The 22,543-nt window shown below is 44.3% G+C and overlaps 1 protein-coding gene across 3 annotated transcripts; it reads right to left on the bottom strand.

Annotated features, from left to right (window-relative positions):
* Positions 1-2,938: 2,938 nt before the first annotated feature.
* On the bottom strand, positions 2,939-21,443 carry LOC141156576 (uncharacterized). 3 transcript variants are annotated; one of them, XM_073642773.1, is made up of 9 exons: positions 21,309-21,431; positions 20,014-20,149; positions 19,778-19,926; positions 11,569-11,607; positions 8,830-10,065; positions 6,996-7,192; positions 6,065-6,432; positions 5,219-5,475; positions 2,939-3,202 (listed from the first exon to the last, which is right to left on the bottom strand). In XM_073642773.1, the coding sequence occupies exons 5-9, from the start codon at positions 10,031-10,033 to the stop codon at positions 3,048-3,050; spliced, it is 2,181 nt and encodes a 726-aa protein (XP_073498874.1). In that variant the 5' UTR covers positions 10,034-10,065; positions 11,569-11,607; positions 19,778-19,926; positions 20,014-20,149; positions 21,309-21,431; the 3' UTR covers positions 2,939-3,047. The 3 variants fall into 3 exon arrangements, with proteins under 3 accessions (XP_073498874.1, XP_073498875.1, XP_073498872.1); XM_073642774.1 differs by having other exon boundaries at positions 19,778-20,149; XM_073642771.1 differs by lacking the exons at positions 19,778-19,926; positions 20,014-20,149 and having other exon boundaries at positions 21,309-21,443.
* Positions 21,444-22,543: the final 1,100 nt, after the last annotated feature.

The raw sequence follows: 22,543 nt of genomic DNA on the forward strand, positions 1-22,543 counted from the left end.
GACATGGTTATTACTGTGCTCGGAGACTTCCCTCGGTCTTGGACTCAAGTCAATGGCGCAGTTGTGGTACCCGTACTCACCTTCCTCCAACCAGCATCCCAAGCACCTACGGAGCGACAGGTAGAGCTGGAAGAGCAGCCGGTCCAGGAGGCAGAAGACTCCACACAAGCAGAACAGGAGGATCAGCCCTCTGCTTATAGTGAGCCTGCCGTACCCCTAGTGAGCCAAGGAGCCGGTAGACAGCTGCCCAGTTTACCCTTGACAGCTCCTACACCCTGTAGTTCAGGGCTAGACAGTCAGCTCCGTAGGTCCACTAGGGCCACTAGAGGCCAGTTACCCGCACGTTGGAGGATTTGAAATGTATAAATTGTTTTATTTGTGGTTACCTGTTTTTCTTGTTGCTTGTGTATAATTATGTGTTTCTAGTTGTTTATAGGAGTCTTTGGTGGATTTACCGGGAATCCTGTGTACATAGTTGGAGCGTAACCCAGGACGGACTAAAGACTGTTAAGGACTCGGGGTAGGACAGACCCCTACCTGGTTACGTCTCCCTGTTTTGGTGAAATGGACACCTTGCTTTTCAAAACTGCACCCGGTTGCGGACACGCCGTGACCATCTTTATATGTTTTTCTTATTGTACTATTATTGTTTATACCTTGTTATGTTTTTCCAAAAATATGTTTAGTCCCGGAGTACTAAATTTCACTAGGGGGGAATGTGACACCCCAGGGGTCTGGTTGCCACAGTGATAGAGATATTACGTCTGAGAGCAGGTGGGAGGTCTCTTGGTCAGGGATCCTATGCATGCCACACCTCCTGCCCAGTCCTGGGAGGGGAAGAACTTCCCCTATATAAACCTAGGGCTGAGGCAGGGTTAGTGAGTAGAGAAGAAGTAGAGACAGAGAAAAGAAGCAAATATAGGAACAGAACATCAGGAGCTCTGTGGGAGCAGTGTTACAAGGAGTCAGGGGCTGGCAGCTGCAGAGCTCGCCCTGACTGAGAAGTATCACCGGACCCGGAGTCCGAGGCTGTGGGGACTAATCTCTACCCAGCAGCAGAAACCGACCGGCAGGGGATTGCAGGTCCTCTGGCCCAGAAACCCGAAGGCACGGTCACACGCGTGGGACCAGCACCGCCATCGTGGAGCGGAAGCCATTAGAAGGCCCCGAGTCACCGGCCATACGGGTGAGCACCACACGGTACACTCAGGGACGTGGGCTACTTTTACCTGCCTCTAGCAAGGTAGCCAGAAGAGTACAGTTAGTTGGGAAGGCCCACAACTCCGCCTGGCCAGGGGAGATCCCATCTGCTCAAGGACTGACCAGGCCCCGATTGCTAGCAAGTACTCCGGGAGGGTCTATCTTTGTCACCAGTAAAGACCCTGAACTACACCGCATCGTCTCTGAGTGGTCCCTGCTATCCCCATCATCCACGTCGGCTGCCCTGAGGCCATACCCCTCCCGTTGGGGGTTATACCATCCACGCTGCACCATCCTTCCACCGGCCTCAGCGGTCTGCCCTGCAGCGGCAGCTCCATAGCTGCATTCAACGGGTGGCGTAGTCATCCACCATCTACTGCTAATAGACTGCCACTTAGTCTGACTCCCTGGGCACGGACCGGGTCACCGCCACGAGACTACTACCCCCATCTGATCCGGCTCCGGGTAGGCTCCCGCGTGCGCAACTCTGCGCGACTCAGGCCCAGGGGCGCGTCAGATATACCGCCGGTGCAGCTGCACAGGGGCCCCAAAGGAGTGGGGGCCCGATCAGCTGCTGCAAGGAGGAACCCAGGGTCAACCGCACCAGCATATGGTCTCACAAGGGCATCTCATCTCTGCATTTTTTAAACATAGCCAAGGAAATGTTTTACCTCACAAAAAGAATCAGCTGTGATCCCGTGGTGTAATGTCTGTATACTCTTTTGCTTCCCCCCCTGCCCAGGAGATGTGGTATGATCAGACCATGTTCCTGCACGGTCAGACACGGCCATTACACAGTACACAGCAGGGGACATTTATAAGATTATCTCAGCACAGGAACATTTTATTTAAACACATCCTATTGTGGAAGTTATTAGTATTCCAAGATCTATTGATTAAAATGAACTTTTGTTCGTGGGAAAACCTCTTAAAGTAGTCTGACTGAGTGTCCTCTATTTTTTCTGCGAGTGGGCCACATTTATAAAAAATGTTGTAATTTGCGTCAAATTTTTAGTGTTTTCACTTAAACTTCACCACTCCACATTAATCATATGACACTTCTTATTGATAAACTTGGTACAAATTACCCAATCTCAACTTTGTTAGAGGGCTCTCACATTGCGTCCCGGTTACCCGTTCGGTGGCCTACGTCGGGGCTTAAATCCGAACTTCCCGCAAAACGGGATTTGAACATATGCGCCAACGGAGCCATAGACTATAATGGTGCTGGCAGAGCGAATGTGCACTCTGTCATGCATCATCTTAGGGCGTGTACACCTATTGGAGGAGGAAACCCAGATGTAGGAGACTGCGTCATAGATCAGAGCAGGAGACCAATTTGTCAATTGTTGCAGGCCGACGCTGAATTTTGCATTTTTTTCTGCATGTTACAGATGGTTGTAACACTAATGGATTTGTTCGACGCCTTTTGAAGAAAATGGTAATCTACCAATAATATGCAACTTTCTTTGGACTATAAGTAGAAATAAATTCACCCCAAATGATTAACCATGGCCCCTTTTCTCATCATTATTAAGTTTTGGCATAGGTGCTAAATATTGATAAATCTGACATTGCCATTTATGACCAAGAAATGGTGCAAAATACACACAAGTGTTGGTGCAAATGCAATGGTAAATGTCCTTTTGTATCTGTAGGAGTTTTTTTTCAAGCGAAACTATATGTAAAGCTGTGGCATCTGTTACTTTAGATGCGCTTGAATGAAGGTGCACATAGCTTTTAGCCCAATTACTTTATTTAACCATATTACGGAGACCAGAGATCGTCATTTTCTGATAAAAAATATTCGAAAAATGATCCAAAAGAGTAAAAAAAAATAAAATAAATCAGTTATCGGTTTCCATGTTTTGTAGCAGGGTGTAGTCCCGTCTCCTGTAGTGACGCTTCTGTAGAACCAGTCCAAGTACCGACAAGAGACCCAAGACCCCGATCACCAGCACAAGTGCCGACACCGGGACTGTACGAGGATTCTGGGGCTGATCTAAAGGAAAGAAGAGACACAAGATGTTAAACAATTAGAAAAACATAGCTGCTATAGTCCAAAACAGTGCCACCCCTGTCCTCAGGTTGTATGTGGTATTGCAGTATACTACTTCATTGTCACAGATGCAGGCAACGCATTTATTATATCATTCCTAAACTATGTAAAGTCAGGACTAAATTAGTGCTAAATGGGGCTTTTTAGTGGCATTGCTATTGTAACACTTCAGGCACTGGCAGTGATCACCTGGCACTGTTTAATGGCATGATTTATAGGGATTTCTGGACCGTTTATGGGGTCCCCACAAAAATGTGAATGACCACAGACAAGATATAAAATATATATTGATACATACAATTAAAATATATCAAAATGGTGAGGAGCAATACACAGAAAAAAATAAGAAAGTTCACGACAAACGTATTCATAAGACATATATCTTGGAGGGGCTAAAGGCTATGTTCTCATTACACTAGTTATATACAAAATGAAATAAAGCATATATCTATCAAATAGACAAATACATGTATAAATACTTAAATAGGTAAATAGATAAACTGCATAAAACATATTACTAAAGCAACATACCATAAAAGAGAAAAATAGCATATGATTCAGGACCCCAGGATCCCGACGTACGTTTCACCCTTGGCTTTCTCAAGGAGAACTTTCTTATTTTTTCTGGTAATTGCTCTCCACCATTTTAATATATTTTAATTTTATGTATCGATAAAATCTATATTTTGTAATATATTTTTATGTCTTGTCTGTGGTCATTCACTTTTTTGTGTAGTCATATATCTTTTCGTGAATACCCACTTACATCAAACAATGATGATATTTTCTTACTTGGGTGTGTGTTTCCATTATTTTAAGGTTGCATTCTCTAAGCACTTTTCTAATATTGTTTATAGGGGTACTATGTGGCACTGTTTATAGGGGCACTTTTCTGGTATTGTTTATAGGGGTACTATGTGGCACTGTTTATAGGGGCACTTTTCTGGTATTGTTTATAGGGGTACTATGTGGCACTGTTTATAGGGGCACTTTTCTGGTATTGTTTATAGGGGTACTATGTGGCACTGTTTATAGGGGCACTTTTCTGGTATTGTTTATAGGGGTACTATGTGGTACTGTTTATAGGGGCACTTTTCTGGTATTGTTTATAGGGGTACTATGTGGCACTGTTTATGGGGGCACTTTTCTAATATTGTTTATAGGGGTACTATGTGGCACTGTTTATGGGGGCACTTTTCTGGTATTGTTTCTACGGGTACTATGTGGCACTGTTTATGGGGGCACTTTTCTAATATTGTTTATAGGGGTACTATGTGGCACTGTTTATGGGGGCACTTTTCTGGTATTGTTTATAGGGGTACTATGTGGCACTGTTTATGGGGGCACTTTTCTAATATTGTTTATAGGGGTACTATGTGGCACTGTTTATGGGGGCACTTTTCTGGTATTGTTTATAGGGGTACTATGTGGCACTGTTTATGGGGACACTTTTCTAATATTGTTTATAGGGGTACTATGTGGCACTGTTTATGGGGACACTTTTCTAATATTGTTTATAGGGGTACTATGTGGCACTGTTTATGGGGACACTTTTCTAATATTGTTTATAGGGGTACTATGTGGCACTGTTTATGGGGACACTTTTCTAATATTGTTTATAGGGGTACTATGTGGCACTGTTTATGGGGGCACTTTTCTGGTATTATTTATAGGGGTACTATGTGGCACTGTTTATGGGGGCATTCTGTAAGCAACATTTCCTCTAAGCATTGCATATGGGGTGCTTGGCTAGCATTGTGATAGTCTATGAGCAGGTACTGTCTATGGAGGCATTCTGTTCACACTGATTACGTGGGCACACTGATGTCATTTATAATGGATAAAAACACTGCCACTGTTGTAGCTGGCAACATTTCGGCTGCCATTATTCCAGTGTGGCTAGTACCTGTGTGCCGGGTTCATGTAGGAGTATCATTTCCCACATGGTGATCTTCTCACCTGATGAGATCCTGATTGGTCCCTGGGACAACCTGGCTGATCTGAGTTGAACTTTGGAGCTGCGGGTGTCACGTCTGTGTCTCGGGGTGAGGCAGCCTTGGGTGCAGCGGTTCAGGACGGTTCCATTGTGACAGATAATGACGCTACAGGACAGATAAACTTCTGGAAAGTTGTCAAACTTAAATACGTGAACACTGAAGCGCTGGAGCCGCTGATCCGGAACCCGATGAGTCTGTAGAGTGGAGTCCTGGGAGCAGCTGAGATAGAACAACAGGAAAAACTCAAATATTTTACATGAAAGTTGCCACTAGGGGGAGCAGCTGAAATAGGAGAAAACAGGATTGTAGGAAAGAACAGAAGAACATGAAAGTCGTACGAAAAAGCTAATGCATATATATTGTATTTACATGGTTTCCATAGACTTTAATGGAAAATGTGCCCCTTGTGGCTGCTTCAGATGGTAAAAATTGTATGAAATGGAAGTGCTGTGCTTCCACCGTCTATACAGGGGGTCATTGTATGCAGAGGACACTCTGATGGTAATATTTATTGGTGGCACTCACTATTATAATACTTTACATACCTACCATTACCTGGCAAGTGGCCGATGGATCAGCACAGGTCTCTCACCTTCTGATGCAGAAGGGATAGGCTCTGGATACTCCATTCATTGGGTTCACATAGCTGGGACTGTTCTCCATGGGGAGCATTCTGCTGGCTTTGCTTTTAGAGGCTCTCTTTAGAGACACTTTGTTGGCAATGTTTCTGGGGACGTTTTGCTGGCACTGTTGGTTATTGGCAGCACTCTACTGGTATAGTTTTAGGACACTCCATTATGTTACTTACCCCTGTTGGATGAGATCGTACATCTGCTCTGATTCCCCCAGTGACGGAGAAGCTTTGCATTTCTCTACAAGTATCTGGAGATGAGCGTCGTCCGACTCCACTCTGAACTCCACGTGGAGGCTGCCGTGAATGTCCACCTCATGGGGATACGTAGTGACCAGGTCGGTGAAGTTATCTGCTTGGTAAAGTCTCAGTGATACGTTATAATGTCCGAAAGAGACGACGTCGGTGACTTTAGGTTGGAAACTGAAGTCAAGTGTCTCGTTGCGTTGCATTTCACACCTCACTGGGATCTCAATGCGATGGACACTGGTCCCGGGGACTGTCCCATAGATCGTGTTGATGTAATAGGTTTTCTCATCTTCATTCTGTGGAAACATCAAAATTTACAATGAAATAACTGCAATCCCCCCATCACAGTCCATGGATGAGTCCTTGGTTATGCATCCATTGGCGTCATGGATAGGACTAATCATGTTGTTGGTTGTAAGAAGCTCAGAAAAGACTTTCCTTCACCCTCTTACAAGTGATTGTCCTCCATGTAGTTGGATCGGATGTCCCCTCCTATTGTAATTCTGTTATTCTTATGTTCCTGTCACGTTGACATGACTTTGGTATCTGCATGGACTATCTTGTTCACAAGTTTACTGCACTAAGGAACTGTTTTGATGTTTTTGGAAACATACACCAGAGAATGGATTGAGTGAGACGTAGGGATGATGCCTGATTGTTTTCCTGGGCGAAAGAAGAAATGTCTTCTCTTGGTATGAACATTACCCATCTATTATTTGTCCTGTAAGCTTTAACCCATGCAGATAGTATTGAGAGTGGTAGGGCATACTCCATATAAGTGATATCTTAGTAGATATGCTAATGAAGATATTTTACAATTAGGCTTTTTATAGAAGATTTCTACATTTGGAAAACCCACCAGGACACTGGAGCCGCATCTGTTGAATGGTATCTTGATGAGGTAGTGATCCTTCTCCTCTTCTGCTCGGCACAGAGGGTCCTTGAGATGAATATCAAGTACATCTAGGTGAGCCCCCGATACCAAGCTGTATGGTAAGATGTACTCCGCAGTATCCGGGAGGCAACGGATCAAACTTTCCGGTTCCTGCGATGATCCTGAACAAAACAAAGACATGAATAAAAACCTCACAAAGCATAAAATTTGGTGGTGAAAATACTGTATTAGGGTAGCCCATTATCCTCTGATTTCCCTGTCCTACAGCTTTCATAGTTTAGGGGGGTTGTTGTTGCAAAACTCATGTTCAGATACTTTTATTAGTTAATCACGGGGGTCCCTAATTTAAGACTCTCACCATTAGCCTCACAACTTGGTCCCAATACATCCACGTACTCCAACTGTCACGCAGGATGTGTGTGGGAAAGACTTAGTGCAACACAAAGGGAAGGGGGAAAGGGAGCTCAGACTCTAGGGAAAGGGAGGGAGTGGAGACCTCCTAGGCTGATCTGTTATCACCCTGTCTCCACTAACGTCCCTATATTGGTTCTTCACCAATCACCACACGCGAATCTCGCCCTGTCTTTCCCTGCCGTTTGGCCCTGACTAGGGAAGGAAGGGGATGAGCGCTAGTCGATCCCCACTGACAACTAAGGACAGCAATGGGGGAACAAACAAGGGAATATATCTTAGCTTTTAGTCGACTTCAGAGAGATTAACTCATAGCCTGTCCTCATAGATCCAGAGAGGAAGTAGTAATGCACTTGCTCTGAGCCTTCCCAAGGGGTAATGTGAGTCTCGCCTGCACCTCCCTCTAGCAGACAACTGGTATTTATGCACCCAGGCCAGGGTGTTAATTAGCCAGAGGAAGGTAGCCGCTGGGTCCCAGAGAGACAGCTTCTAAGAAGGTGTCTGTAATGCCAAACAAAGAGATCTCCTTCAACCAACTGCAGGGCGACTATCTGTCACTTCTGACACACCCGTGACACCAACAGTCCACTGATTTCAATGGAGAATGCGCAATACTTAATTTCTCCTGCGGGGGTGCTGCTGCAAAACTGAACACTTTTTACCAGATTCCCTAATTGATTACTGCTGATCACTGGAGATTGTGATCAGATTATTGTTAGGGATCTTTTTTTTTTTAACAATAAGGATTGTGATAGATGGAAACCACTTTTGTTTGGGTATACTGGAGATTTACACTTATCAGGAGTGGGAGCAGAGTGAAGATGGAAGTGAAGTTTGGACACACCTTGTCATTTAAAGATTTTTCTGCAAAGTAACAAAAGGTGGCTACTTTGAAGAACCTAGAATATAAGACATATTTTCAGTTGTTTCACACTTTTTTGTTAAGTATATAATTCCACATGTGTTAATTCATAGTTTTGATGCCTTCAGTGTGAATGTACAATTTCCATAGTCATGAAAATACAGAAAAATCTTTAAATGAGATGGTGTGTCAAAACTTTTGGTCTGTACTGTATGTATCATCTTTCATATTACGTCTCATATTCCAAAATGTTTTAGATCTAAAGGATATGAGTGTGATCATATAGAGATTTGCATTTTCAAAAAAAAACATGGGTTTAGAGAATTGATCCAGGAGTCATGGAAGATAGATGTAGAAGGAGTCAAAATATCTGGAAAACTCTGAAACCATAATTTTGATCTTTGCTATGGGGCCCTTTACTTTCTACAGTATGTATGTCACTGTCTACTCTTGCAACTAAACCATGCAACTATTTCCTATATGATATATGTTGTTTAATCTCAGGCAGTGTACATTGTCTCTCACCTGGATAATGTCCACTCTCACCCATTGAATATCCATAGGAGACATAACTTCCAGTTCCAAACAGATAAAGTGTGAATGTGGAGGTCTCGTGGTAGATCTCATGCTGCCCCTCAGTTTTACCCAGTGTAACTTGCCGACCTATAAACCCATTGAATTCTTTCCTGGTTGTTTGGTAAGAACTTAGTGGTTTTCCGTCCAAGTAGAACTCCGAGTCTGAAGACACTTGAGAAACGATGAGGATGAAGTTGTCGTAGGTCGACTGAGTCACAAACTTGTAATATCTTCTTCCCAGTAATGATGGTGGGACGGTGGTAAGAAATGGATCATACGAATATTGTAACCCAGGTGAACTAGATTCCTGGAATAAATATGAGACCATCACAGGTTTGGTGGCATTGATGAGGAGTATTTTGTCTACAGGAATTTGGACATGGACACCTTCCTGTAGACTATGATTGGTGGCACCTTCTGGGCTATCAATAATCACAAGGGTATCTGGACTTCCCGCAACTATACTGATGACATCCTGAGTGTGGTTAAAGAATGGGAACACGGCAAAGACATTTCCCCAATTCTTCACAGGATTCAGCTGCTCCATGAGGGTGTCACAAGCAGAGCCATCTCCCTGATAACAGTTAGAACCAGCAAATGCGGCCACCGGGGCTGAGGAAAAAATTTTGGTTCCCGTGAGGTCATCAAAGCTTTGAAACTGAATGACTTGTTGATGTCCCAGTGAAAACGTGAACATATCTCCAGTTTTGTAGGAAATTCCCTCATATGTCATGGATCCTGAGACTGTAATATTCACTTGAACTTCTTCTTGAAATCCATTGGCCACCGCAAATTGTAATCTGGCTGATGAAGCCTGCTCATATTCTCCCTCGCCAGGAGTAATGATATAATACTCCTCTCCCAGGTCTTCTTGTGGTAGACAGGTCATGGCATCAGAGGTGACTGAGTGGGTGTTGAATGCAAATACAGATATGGCCACATCGGACGTCACCATTATGACTTTGGAAGTCATGCCCTCCCCTGTGATCATATATGTGTAGTCCAGGGTCACCAGGCTACTACTGTCCTGGTCAACATGAACCGTCTTATTGAAGAACGGCTGAGACACCGTCACCGTGACTGAAGCGGCTTCATCACAGGTCACAAGATACAGCTGGAAACTTGTTCCTGAGTTTCTGTTGATGTTTTCCATGAAAGCCGTTACAAATGTTGTTTTGCTCTGTCCTGGTGGAAGAGAAAAGGAAAACATCTGGTAATACAGTTGTAAACTGTGATATGGGTTAATTGGATTATGGTATCCCTTTGTAATAGAGAGAGGAAGATGGCTGACACCCCTTGAAGATGTTGCTATTGCTGTGATGTGTGATATTAAAGCATTGTTTTTATCTGATGTTTGATGCTACTGTGTAATTTATTGTTATGCCCTGCAAATGTGATAACATTGGGAAGAAGGGAAAGTAACATTGCTGTCCCTGGGTAAAGAGGGGATAACAGTTGGTCAAGACATGTAGCAGGTAGGAGTGTTAAATGCAAAAGGGGATTTTCTAGTAAGTTTTAGAGTAGGAGTAGACAGAGAGAGCTCAATAAGGAGGGCGAAATCAGTCACTAGAAGTGTAACAGACTAGGCTGCAGTTCAGGTGTGTGGGAAAGGAAGGAGATAAAGGTAGCAAGCCTGCAACTGGAAAAGAAAGGTGGCCGTCTGGGTCTGAATATAGTAGGGAAACTTGGGTGCTCAGAAGAGTAGCATGGGAAAGAGACAGGCAAGCTCATCTTCCATGGTACAGAGCCATAGGTCTGAGAGGTATAACTGTGGGTTAGTGGGGACCCTGAGACAGCACAGGAGACAAAAAGGCTATGTGTCGGCCAAACATAGAAATATCAGTGAGGAGATACTAGGCTTGCTAGGCTGGAGCTTGGATATTGCACCCAAGTGAGATGTAGTTGGAAGGAGAGCAAGCTAGAAGTGGTAGTCCCCATTCAAGCCGCCATCTGCAACCACAACACATGTACCTCTGTGAAAAGCAGATGTAATTAACAAGTTTTGTACCTGCTACCTATTGTATATATATATGTTGCATATATCAGTTCCACTAGTAAACTAAAGTTTATTTTCATATACTGGTATGGCTCTTCCTTTCTTGCTTCATCATCCAGCAACATGTGATCATGGGAAAAGACCTTATAAAGAGACATTGTCTTGCACACACACCCAGGGACCCGTTTCACTAGTATCTATGATCACAGCAGAAAACCTTAGTCCCTTTGACCCCTACAGTTTTATAATATTTCTATTCTTTTATGTGACAGTGAAATCCTTGGGACACAATCATTAAATACAATGCCTTCCTAATACTACAGCTGCTGCCAGGTGTAGTATTAGGCGCATGCTGCATACTTTGGTATTATAGAGTTTAATGCATAGTATGCAGTAGGCTCATGAGCTTCTTCGAGTGGTGGCAGCAGGCAGAAAAAATGTAATATTTCACTTTAGATTCTATAGGAATTGGATCTCTATATTAGATAAAACAAAAGCAAATAATGTCAACATCATTTTTTGACCAAAAATTATATTAAAAGTTAGTGACTTAAAAAGATTTTCTAATTTTATGTAAATAATGTTTAATCATCAATTGAAAGTTTCTTACATGCATGTGGAGCAATTTGGTGGAATTCCCCTTTAATGGCAATTTTTATACAGAACAAATATATATAAAATACATACACTACCTGATTTTAAAAAGCATTTCTCGGATTTTGAGGCAATATCTGTAGACAAAACGGAAATGAAAATTTCAGGTCAGACATATCTGTAATATTTCAATCATGCAGCTTGGTCAGGGTGCGCTTATCCAGTGCACTTTTATTGCAAAAACTAGAATTTGCAGTGAAACAATCGCAATTAGAAATGAGCGAATTGATTCTATTTGAATCAAATGAATGTCCAATTTTATCAAATTTGCAGGGACGGGTGACTTCAAACAATTTTGCTATTTGATCTTCCCAAAAAATAGCCAAGACATTTTACACAAATATATAGGGAGAAAGAGCTAAAACATTGGATGAATACTGCAGAAAATAATGTGTTGTACAACTGCAGCAGTAAAGAGGATGCGAGTAGTAGTCTGTGAGTAAGGGAAGAGTCAGACGGCTGTATAACTCAGACAAGGTTCGCAGTGCAATGCTCGAACTGGCTGTCCATTCTCTCAACCTGACTGCGACAGCATGTATTTCTATGTACACACGAGTTAGGAGAGTCGACGGCCAGTCAAATTATTGCGTTATGATCCTCGTCTGAGTTATATGTCCGTTTGACTTCCCTAATGTAGACATTTAATTAATAGGGGGCGAGAGATAGAAGAGGTGGCCTCAGCAGTGCCAGACTCATTGTGATTGATCAGTGACATGACGTCTCTGGTGTCTGTCTTGCTGCTTTTGTTTTACAATTACACTTTTTTTTATTCATTCTTAATGCACTAGAAAGCATCAACTACCCAGCACAATATTTCTTTACAAGAAAGAAAGTCTGAAATCAGTTTCAGTCAGAGATGGTGTACTTGTTTGTCACAAGCAGCTAAATTGAGTTGTTTATTACTTGTTTTTTTTTAAAATACAAAAGAAAATTCATGTAATTGCGACTGTCTACAGGGCCGGTGTCAGCAACCGGCGTAACCGGGCAAGTGCCGGGGCCCTGGACCATCAGGGGGGCCCACTCGTTATCGGGGCCTGGGCCGCTTCCCCAGCATCTGTGCAGTCAGTGTGCGGTCAGTGTGCTGCTGCTCCACCAATCAGGCCCAGTGCTGTCACTTTCCAGACATGGCCGCGCGCTGTGCGCAGTGCGGCTGTGTCTGGTAGTAATGACACGCAGGGGTGACACTGCGCCTTTAATTGTGCTTGTGTGTCGCACCTGCCGCGTCATTACTACCAGACACAGCCGCACAGCGCACAGCCATGTCTTGAAAGTGACAGCACTGGGCCTGATTGGTGGAGCAGCAGCACACTGACCGCACACTGCTGCTGCTGCATGTAGCAGAGCAGGGCTTGAACAGCACCGGCGATCCTGCACAGGCCTGGGCTCTGACGGCGAGTGGGCCCCCCTGATGGTCCAGGGCCATGTGACACGCCTGAGGCCCTGCACTGCCACATGACTGAGGAGCTGGATGGGACACAGGCCAGGGGGCAGGTGAGCGAGCTTCCCCAATCCCCATATAAAAAATATTTCTTATGTGTGTGTGCATGTATGATGTGAATGTCTGTGCATGTCAGTGTGTATGACTGTGCATATATATTTATGTCTGTTTTATATGTTTTTAAGAATGTGTTCAAATATGTATGCGTATGTATCTGTGCGTGTCTGCGTATTGTGTGTGTATATCTGAGTACCATGTTCATGTGTGTATGTGTGTGCATGCCTGCGTACCGTGTGCATGTGCATGTCTGTGCACTCTGTGTGCGTGTCTGCGTATTGCGTGTGTGTCTGCGTATTGTGTGTGTGTGCGTGTCTGCGTATTGTGTGTGCATGTCTGCGTATTGTGTGTGCGTGTCTGCGTATTGTGTGTGCGTGTCTGCGTATATTGTGTGTGTCTGCGTATTGTGTGTGTCTGCGTATTGTGTGTGTGTCTACGTATTGTATGTGTGTCTACGTATTGTATGTGTGTGTCTGCGTATTGTGTGTGTGTGCGTGTCTGTGTATTGTGTGTGTGCGTGTCTGCGTATTGTGTGTTTGTGTGTCTGCGTATTGTGTGTGCGTGTCTGCGTATTGTGAGTGTGTGCGTGCCTACGTATTGTGTGTGTGTGCGTGTGTGCGTATTGTGTGTGTGCGTGCGTACTGTGTGTGTGTGCGTGCGTACTGTGTGTGTGTGCGTGTCTGCGTACTGTGTGTGTGCGTGCGTACTGTGTGTGTGTGCATGCATGTCTGCGTACTGTGTGTGCGTGTGACGCGCCCCCTGGGCCAGTGTTGTTTGGGAGATACCCGGAGCCGGATCAGATGGGGGTTGTAGTCTCCGAGTGGCGGTGACCCGGTCCGTGCCCAGGGTGTCAAGCTCAGTGTGTGGCAGTCCTACAGATGTTGCTGGATGTTGTTTAGTGTCGACTACGCCACCCGTTGATTTGCGGTCAATACGGCCGCCGCTGCAGAAGGGTCCGCTGAGGCTGGTGGTGTGTGTGCAGCTCTGGTAGTATAACCCCCAACGGGAGGGGTATAGCCTCAGGGGGTCAGTTGTAGAGGGTGGTGGTTGTGGTGGTGCAGTGAGGATGGTATTAAGACTCAGAGTCGGGCTGTGCAGTTCAGGTTTTTTACTTACTGCTGTTGTTCTGGTCACTCCGGCCTTGAGTGACCGCCCGAGCCGTGCTGCGTCCACCAGGTCCTGGACTCGGCCAACTCCCAGGTAATTCTGGAGCGTGATCCTGAGCTCCCTTTCTGACGTTCCTTTTCTCTGGCCTTCCCCACCAGGGATCCACTTATGTCCGGCTCCCTCGGGTCTCTTGGTGGGTACACCTCTTCTGGGTTCCCTGACCCTATACTTGGTCTGCCTTTCGGGTGGATTTAGTGGGGGGTCGTGGCAGATCCTGCCCACAACCTCCGGTCTCTGGCTGAGGATTAGTGCCCTCCACCAGCTTGGGATCCGGTACCCTTGTGCCAACCCTTCACCCTGTTGCTTGTATTTGGGCTCTTGGGGTTCCCTCTTCTTCCCCTCTGGGTCCTTCTGACTCCTCTCTCTCTTCTTTCAGGACTGCTTGACCCTCTACAACAGACTGACTGGTAGCTGTCTGCCTGTCTGACCCTGATCTAAGATGGTTCCCACCTTATATACTCCCTCTATGTGTGAGCTCAGGTGACCAGCACCCAATGAGCTCCTAGCTTTACCCAGACTGCTCCCCCTATCTGCCCCTACACTACTGGGATGGTCCACCCCCCTCCCACTCCAGCCAGGGACAGACACTATCGTACCTGCACATAAACTGGTGGGAGTACCGTCGATCTGTCCCCCGGAAATGGGATGTATGTAGTGTATGCAGCCTACTGAGCTCAGTTCCACACTCCATCCTTACCCGGGAGTGGAATACCACACCTCTGGCTTGAGGTGTAATACCCCTGTAGCAGCCGAATCCTCAGGGTGCTACACGTGCATGTCTGCGTACTGTGTGTGTGCGTGTGTCTGCGTACTGTGTGTGTGCGTGCGTACTGTGTGTGTGCATGCATGTCTGCGTACTGTGTGTGTGTGCATGTCTGCGTACTGTGTGTGTGTGTGCATGTCTGCGTACTGTGTGTGCGTGTCTGCGGTATCTGTGCATCATGAATCGTGGTATGTGCTAAAGGGGCCACTGAGACTCTTTCGCCCGGGGCCCATAAAAACCTGGAGCCGGCCCTGACTGTCTACCTCCCCAATTTTTTATTTTTGCACACAAGTCTTATAGGCAAATTTTATATCCATACATAATATACAAATACAGTGCCCTGTGGCAGGTGCTGGTTTTTTGGAAGTGATCTGCTTCCTAACATTTCTTGCTACGTCCTTTTTGAAAATGGAAGTCAAATTTTGTTAAAAAAAATAGAAAATAAAATGTTAAAAAAATCTAGACATTTAACTGTACATTTTTTTGTACACATGTACACATGTACTGGTCCGATTTTACACCTTTACACGCCACACCAAATACAGTGGCCTGTTGTTGCATTAGGCTTTTTGCATGCCTTGTTACATAGTAACATAGTTTTTAAGGTTGAAGGAAGACTAAGTCCATCTAGTTCTACCCATAGCCTAACATGTTGATCCAGAGGAAGGCAAAAAAAAACATGTGGCAAACACTAAGCTCCACATTGGGGAAAAAAATTCCTTCCCGACTCCATACGACAATCAGACTAGTTCCCTGGATCAACGCCCTATTGTTAAGTCCTTTTTTGGCAAGAATCAAATAATTAGGGTTGAAAAGATTGTCAAAAGTTAATTATAGTGTTGTACAAAATGTATGGTGAAAGAAAAAGTGGCAATGGAGGTATTAAAAAACAAACAAAAAAACCCATATCTTGGCTAAGAATAGGGGAGCTGCTAGCAGCAGCACCACCACCTCCACAACTCGGCAACAGCCTTCAAGGTAGTGGTCTACCAAAAGCAGGTCACAATTGGCTTCCTTTACCTATAGCACACCTATTAGTGGTGAAAAATCAGAGTGCGTTGTGGATTATATGGCATATCACTTGTCTCAGCAGAACAATGTTACCTCTGGCAGCGACACCATCAATTTTAGTCAGTGTTCTACACAGTCATCCTCCTTCATCGCCGTAACAGTCAATCTTTTACTGTACATTGTGGACTTTCACGTTTTTCACTCTCTATTCCCTTAAGCCAAAGCACTCCAGGGCCTAAGGAAGATATTTCACAACAACAACAACTTCTTCCTCTTGATTTACTAAATGAGACGAATAGTCAGCCTTTTTACTAGGGTGACATAGGGTAGGAGGAGATGGAGGACATGATTCTAATGCCTAGCTGAGTTTGTTGCTCTGTCAGCCATAGTTGTAGGGGCACTGTCAGTGGCAGCCAAAGTGGTAGTGACACTTTGAGTGAAGAAAATCTAGAGATGAGAATCAAGGAGAAAGGGGGGGTCAAGGAGTTTAGTAATTTCCCACACTTATGGCAACTGTCAGGTGAGTCAGGGATGATGATGTGATTGTGTGGTGCCAAAACCAGGGAACCAGATCGGGGTACTGAGGATGTGATGTCATCAGAAGAGGAAAACAGGAGAGTGTTGGCATTGGAAATAAAGACTAGAGCCGAGATCCAACCAAAAGATCTTCTGGGGGAAGATCTGCTTCTGTGGTCAGCTCAGTAATCTATGATGCGGCAAAAGCTGTTGGTAGTGGAGCGCCTCCACCACCAACATCGCCTGAAAACTCTGGTCGTGCATGTAGTGGTGGCAAGTCCTACATGCAGGCATCTCGGATTGAAGTTCTCAGGTTCTGTAGTAAAAAAATAAGTCATAGATGTCCTCTCACTAATCGACGAGGCTCTCCAACAGCAAATCAAGCTGCCTTACTTGTTCAAGCGGGAAAGGAAAACTGACCAGTCGTATCAGTAATGCTCAAGCTGTCCACCTCCTCCTCCTTGTAACTGTCTCTCTGGTAGCCAAGCTGCATATGTGGCGCCCCTGAGGGTTCAGTCGCCACAGAGGTACTGCATCTCACCCAGAGGTGTGGTATCCCACTCTCAGGTAAGGATAGAGTGCTGCCCGGGACCCTAACACCTACATCCAACACATCCACTTCAGTAGGGCAGGGCGAGATTACTCCTAAGGGAGAGCACAGTCCCTGGTCCCTGGCTGGAGTGGAGGTGAACCAAGTGAGGGGGAACCAAGTAGTGGGTGTGGGTGGGGGATGTAGTTCAGGGGAGCACAGGAAAGGAAGTGATATAAAAGAGGGAACCATCTTAGAAAGACAAGCCAGTCAGAGGAGGAAAGTGAGGGGAGCAGAGGCTCTGCAGGAGCCCTGCTCCGGAGGCAGGCCTAGCCAGTGAGGCCCAAGTCTGAAGGAAGAGGAGAGGGAGCAGGAGAAAGGCTCCAGGAACAGAAGGGATCACAGGGGTTCGGGTTGTGCTGGAGGCCACCCATACGCCCGAATCTGCCAGGCGGTGGAGGGATCGAGCCGCAGAGGGGACCGGCCCCTAAACTAGTGGAGAACTACAAGGCTCAGCTAGGAACCGGAGGCTGCTGTACTTGTAAGGTGCAGTGACCACATCCGCAATTATATCGCCGAAAAGGTGGCCACAGAGGGTCCAGGGGACTGCAGGTCTCCCGACAAGACCCGAGGCTACCGGATTGGGACACTGATTGCGAGGCGCAGGGCAGGAGGGCGAGAGCCAGCGCAGGAAGACGACTGAGGAAGGCACATAGAAAGGGGTCCTGTCAGGCACTCTTGAACCACCTGAGGGATTGCTGAACCCCTGCCTGGTGAACACAGCACGACGTGGGAGGTTGTAGTCCGGAACCTGTAACCTGAGAAACTTAATAACTGTGAGTAAACTCAGAAGACTGCACCCCACTGTCTCTGTGATTATTATCTGCGCCATCACCCCCTGCACTACAGCGCCCAGTATCACCTATATCTCCTATAACATCTACACTCCCCTGGAGCTAAGCTCTACCTGTGGAGAGCCACACCAGCTTTGCTGCACTAACACCAGCTCCAGAGGACTGCTCCGCAGAGGCGGCTCCCTTTAGCCGCATTCCACAGGTGACGTCACGAACTTTATATATAAACTATAATCCCCTGTAAATAATATTTCCCTTTTTACTGACCGCCCTGGGTCACGGACGGGGTCACCGCCACTGTGACATCTCCCCTAGCAACGACCGGCCCGACACCGAGTACCCCACGGCCTAGGGGGCGCGTCACATACTCAAGTAATTCTGGTCATTGTCATCATCACCTTCTTCATTCTCGTCATCATCTTTATCTACTGCTCTCTGCACACTTCCTCCTCTTCATCTGTTATGTAAACTCAACTCTCATATATCCAAGTTCACTAGAAGCGATGCTGAACCCCTTGGATTATACTAACTTTTGGGAAATGATGGCCTGCACTTAGCCTTGATGGAAGCTACCTAGCCGCCATTATTTGTTGAAGGAAGCCATCTCTGCTTTGTACTGTCAAGTGGCAGAGACCTTGAGACCCTCTTTGGAGATGACATTTTCCCTTAAGGTGCATTCCACTGTCGACAGTGTCAACAGCAGCAATTATGTCCGGGACTTTACATATTTTTCATGGCACTTTGAGTTAATTATTTGATCGATGGCAGCGCACTACCGCAAGCGGACAAGTGTTTACTAGTGACCTCTCCACACTAGGTGACACTTGTGCATCCTCTGCAATGGACATCTCCCTGTCCCTTCAGAATGTATTAAATGTAACACTGGATGGCTCCTCATTAACTACAACTGGACAACTTAGTAAGTGACAATGCCAGACACATCATGGCTGCCATGCTTTTGGCCAGAGAAACACATGCTCGCTGCATGGCGTACGTTCTCAATTTCATTGTGCAAAAAAGGTGAAAACATTTTTCAGACCAAAATTCATGGGCATCCATGACTACAATTTTTTTTAACAATTTCCTTCAATTTTAGTAAAAAATTGTATTTTGTAGGAATCAACTGTTGTGAAGTCCATCTGTAGAACCCTGTGAAGGATTGAGCTGCTGCCCAGGATTGGGAATATAAAAGGCTGTTGTGTTATTTTTTGTCACTAACTCACATGGTTGTAGATGGTAATCGAATAATGAATCGAACACTGACTCAACGTTACCATGGTAGGCGCAGAAAACAACACAAAAAAATGTATAAGACAGACAGTGACACAAAAATGGATAGTAATCCTCAAGTCCTTGCTTCTTTAAAAAATGCATGGTCAAATCTGGTTTTGCATGGACCACAGGTCTAGACAGATGATTCCTTAGTACATGCCTGCATAGGAAATTTCAGTCATTCTCCTGGACTTACAGGCAGCAGCTGCGATCACAAAATACTAAGTGGGATAATTTTTGGACAGTGTTTTTTTAATTTTAAGTCTACCGCTTACCTTCTGTTTAAAAGGTGAGGTCACTTTGACATTACTAAGTCTATATTTGTATTAAGAAAAGTCTTGAAAATGGGTTGGATAAAGCTTTAAAAGACCTCAAAGAGTTATATACATCTTTTCAGGGCACTTGGCAATATTTGCAATTTGTGGCTAAATCATTTTCTAAAAATCAAATTTTTGTGAAAAAATTTCCGAAGCTGGCAAATTCTAATTTCAAAACAAATTGTTCATCTCTAATCACAATCTATGGTAACTAGGTGCATGCTTATTGGGAAAAATATTGAAATGGTTTTCTTTTTTTAACCTATTTTTATCCCTCAAGCTTGTGCTTTTTTTTAAAAAAAAAAAAATCAAAATAACCTTACTTATCCTCTGTTGCTCCAGCAATGATTCTCAGTAATTGTCCCCAGTTTTTGTTGACTTGGCCCCAGTGGTGACGTCTTGACTATGGCACATTACTATTCTTCCGAGTGATTGGCTGCAATGGTCATGTGCTGTAGTTGTGATGTCAAAGCTGCAGTAATAACACCGCACACAATTGTTTTATACCATTTGGTGGTAACATATTGTACATTACTAATATGCAATTAGAAGTCATTACTGATTATAGAATCATTTGGGTGGTCCCGAATCACCAGGCTACTGCTGTCCTTCTCAATACACAACTTCTGGATGGTTCTGGACTCTTGCACTGTGACGGTGTCAGTAGCTTCCTTATCATAGGTGACCAGATACAGCTGGAAGGTTGTAGAAGAAGAGAAACTTTGCATAAATTAATTGAGCCCTTTTGATCGAAACGCGTTGGGTGTGCTGACTTGGCTGTTCTCTCTATATTTAGGTTCCTAAAATAAGCTTGAACATTTTAGACCACTTACAGAGTGCCAGATATCCTTTCACCTTTATAGAAAAGCTGTTTCCGTAAAAGTCCACCACTCTATTCACTTCTATTGGAAAGTGTGTAAGTGTGATAGTCATGAATGCTCACTATCGCTCCATTTACACAGGTGACATGGCACCCCCTTTCTCATTATCATAGGAGTCCTAGTGGTGGGGCCCCCAATGATCATACATTTAACTTCCAGTTCATACTCTTTTACAAGCTGCTTGGATCTGCTGCTCTAACGAGAATCCAGAGTCCAAAACTATTTACGAAACATCTGTCTAAGGATGATAGAGAGTAGCAGAGAAGCTCATACAAGAAGAGTGCTCAGGGAGAGTGTTTGAGTGTGGATTTTTGCAGCAGTTCAAAGCAGCTTGTAAAAGAGTATAAACTAGGCAGTTAAAGCAGCACTTTCAGCACAAAGTTTTTTGAGAGAAAGAAAGAAAATAATGCAATTCAATATATTACAAAAACTTATAACTTTGCAAAGGCTGATCATTAATTAAGTTTAGCTATTAATTAAGTTTAGCTACTCTTTAATTTAATTTAAGACGTTTCAAGAAGCTGTTTTGCGGATTTCACATGAAAGCAGAAGAAAGTGGATCTGGCTTTGTGAATCCCAGGCAAGCCTAATTCTGCAGAGACCTTTACGGGGAAAATGTATCATTACACGGGGACTGCTTGAATGATTGGTAATCATTGTAATGCATTAGAGAACTGGATCCCAAAAAATGGTAGCCTTCTTATGGAACAGCTCCCTGTTCTGGCTCTTTGGGAGTGGATCAAGCTTGCATTCCCATAATTAGCCTGACATACTCAAAAGAACTAGATGGCTTCAATGGCAGCATACAATCTTATTTTACCTATATTGTCCAACTTGTGAACTATTGCTGCAAAATCCCAACTCACAGCATACCCATACAGCTTGGCTTGTAAGGCTATGCTGGGAGTTTTGGTTTTGCAATAGTTCCAGAGTCACAGGTTGGAAACAAAGCAAAACTTAGGATAGTCTTTACCAGTCACACATATTCCCATAACGATCAACAAGATGGAAAATCTTCGTAGTCTCGAGTCTTCGGGACTCTCCATTATCTTCGTACTGTTTCCAGATTCTTAATATCCCAGAAGTGATCATGACTTTATAGCGTCTCTTATCTCCTTTATTCCAAATTTTATTGAAAGGGTGGAGTAATCAAACCTCTCGTCACTCATTGGTAAATCAGGTTTAGGTGTTGAAAACAAGAGTAATCAGTCAATGCCAATGCCAGGCGATTCGTCCTTGACTGATTAAGTATGGGAAGATGCCATCTGTGGCGCACTTAGGATTTATTATTTCTAAATTAAACAAACTACAACAATAAATTGCCTTTTTTCTTGTTATTTTTTTTTGGAAATTTCTACATATCAAGGTGCCTCCAGTAATAAAGGGATATTCCCATCTTAAACATTTATGGCCTGTCCACAGGATAAATGACTAATAGGTGCCATCTTCAACTTAATGTCCATGGAGCTCAATGGAAAGGTTGTTTTTGTGATTACCCTATACCTTAATTGAGAAGGCCACACAATGAGCTCTCCAGTAGACTCTATGGAGACGGCACCCTCCATCAATAGTCAAATGGTGACCACCGTGTAAAAGGGTCGAGAATGGGCTTGTCACCCTCTTATAAATATCACAGACTATTGCTACATGTTGAGCTGTCTTAGGAGCGGGGTAATGTTATGTTTAATTAAATATATGTTGTTTTATGTACTGCAGTGTTTTATACCATGCTATATGTTTGTATCTATGCTATGACAATTGTGCATCAGATTCAGTAAAGTGCTGCATGTGTGATGCGAGGGATTGGTGATACTGAATCAATACATTTTGTAGTAAAAATGTCCCTAGTCTAACATGTCCAGACAGGGTGCCACAGAGTAACAGGAGTGATGTCTGAAGCGATGAATGCAGAGCATAAAGAGGTAGCACACTGAGCTGCTGTGTAAAATGCTGTCATTAGAAGTTTACAGTTAGTATTAGCATGCTTTTTTTATCTTCCCTGATTGTGTACTTAAAATAAGAATATACTAGGTTTGCTAGTAGAGAGAGTATTGTGCAGACAAAAGGAGAAGGGCCCAGCAGAAGATGTTAGTGTCGTAGTGGAAAAAAATACCAGTAACACTTGCCAATTGGGGTGCCACCCAATGGAGGAGAATGTTTAAGGGAACCTGTCATCAGATTTTCACAATATAAACTACTGCCACTACC

Source organism: Phyllobates terribilis, unplaced genomic scaffold (assembly GCF_046119375.1).
Source record: "Phyllobates terribilis strain yellow unplaced genomic scaffold, ASM4611937v1 Scaffold_8__6_contigs__length_399053987, whole genome shotgun sequence".
NCBI lineage: Eukaryota > Metazoa > Chordata > Amphibia > Anura > Dendrobatidae > Phyllobates > Phyllobates terribilis.

Bases quoted from the DNA above. Each gene is read 5' to 3' on its own strand.
- LOC141156576 (XM_073642771.1), bottom strand. From the start codon at position 21,381: ATGGAGAGTCCCGAAGACTCGAGACTACGAAGATTTTCCATCTTGTTG. The intron at 5,476-6,064 runs GTAAGTAACATA...GTTCTATCTCAG, and splicing joins TACGATCTCATCCAACAGGG to CTGCTCCCAGGACTCCACTC. The intron at 3,203-5,218 runs GTGAGAAGATCA...TCTTTCCTTTAG, and splicing joins ACCAATCAGGATCTCATCAG to ATCAGCCCCAGAATCCTCGT.